Source organism: Trypanosoma equiperdum (assembly GCF_001457755.1).
Source record: "Trypanosoma equiperdum strain OVI genome assembly, contig: ctg_120, whole genome shotgun sequence".
In the NCBI taxonomy this organism is placed as follows: Eukaryota; Euglenozoa; class Kinetoplastea; order Trypanosomatida; family Trypanosomatidae; genus Trypanosoma; species Trypanosoma equiperdum.
Genome location: NW_027123183.1, coordinates 5,722 through 7,198, shown reverse-complemented (window position 1 = coordinate 7,198; position 1,477 = coordinate 5,722). Strand labels below are relative to the sequence as shown.

Genomic DNA, 1,477 nt, shown 5'->3' with positions numbered 1-1,477 from the left:
AGTGTTATGGTTGTGGTGAAACGCATTTGGCCTATGTTGGTCGCTTGCTTCTTTGTGTTCTTTGCGACACTTCTGGTGTTCCCTGGTGTATTTATAGCGGCGAAGACAGGCGATACTAGTGGTTGGTACTTTACTGTTGTCGTTGCCATGTTCAACTTGGGTGATTTCTTGTCTCGTCTGGTGCTGCAGTTCAAGCAATTGCATGTGTCTCCGCGCATGGTTATGATTGGTTCATTTGCACGTGCGTTGCTGATAATTCCACTTTCGCTATGTGCTGCAGGAACCGTTACCGGTGTATGGCTTCCTTATATTGTTTCTCTCCTTTGGGGTCTTACGAATGGTTACTTTGGTGGCCTTTCAATGATCTATGGACCACGTACGGGATCCCTCACCACAGCGGGTCAACGCTCTCTTGCTGCTATTTGCATTAATGTGGCTCTTCTTATGGGACTTTTTGCTGGTGCTATGTTTGCATTGGCTGTTAAGGAGGGACTTCCTAAATAAATGCTCAAAAATTGTAAATAAACCATTTAATGTCGATCTTTTAATAAAATGAAAAATGAACCCCATGCTGGTATCAGCTAGGAGTGGTTTGAATAATGCAACAAATAAGGGTTTGAAGAGAAGATATATAAGTTAAAAAATAAGGAGAAATGCCAGATAATGAATTAGATGACATGTAAAAGGAAGCAAGCGTATGCGTGTACAATTTAAGCTGTTTGGAGGGGGGACTGTAGTAAACGTGTATATACGTGTATGATTATCTTTTGTCTTTCGCACAGTGTTTCCAGACATAAATTCTCCGTCTTCTGGGGAATTCTGTGAAGGAAGAAAAATGACGGTTTGTTGGAGTTGTGTAGTTATTATTATTAAACTTTCATCATGTTTTCATTGACTCCCTACAAATAACATAATTTGCTTCAACAATTTGTTTAGCTTTTGTAATTTTAAAAGAAGGAAATGATGATGCATTTCCATTCATTGATTTAAATTTAATTTTTGTTCCATCTTGAACTAATTTCCTCTTTTTAAAAAACAAAAATCAGCAAAGAGATGAGAATAAAATATACAAAAGGTAGAAAGCTGAATGAACTACAAAAAAAATATTAAATAAAACACATATACATATTTATAATATGTGTTCTTTCTGCACAAAAAAAATTGTATTAGTTACAATAATAAAAATAGTGAAGCCAGCAGGAAGTGATAATTACAATTTTCAACTCATCCCCTCTTGCCTATCTCACTATTCCCTTTCTTTTTCAGAGAAAATAACTAAAAAAGTAAGTAAACAAGAGAGAGGATAGTAATAAATAAAATGAAATCAACAATACAATATTTTAAGGGAAAATTTGATTTTACTTTTTCTTTACTTTTCACTGTTTCTGTTTCTTGATTACTTTTACTTCCTTTCATTTCTTTCTTTTTATTCCCATGACCGTGCTATGGTGTTACGGATATGTGTGTAAGTGAGGAG

At 35.3% G+C, this 1,477-nt stretch overlaps 1 protein-coding gene across 1 annotated transcript; it reads left to right on the top strand.

Moving 5' to 3' along the window:
- Positions 1-33: 33 nt before the first annotated feature.
- Positions 34-504, top strand: TEOVI_000014400 (Nucleoside transporter, putative; the record flags this gene model as incomplete). Its single annotated transcript, XM_067220730.1, has 1 exon — positions 34-504. One exon carries the CDS (start codon positions 34-36, stop codon positions 502-504), a length of 471 nt encoding a protein of 156 aa, XP_067076831.1.
- Between the last annotated feature and the right edge of the window lie 973 nt (positions 505-1,477).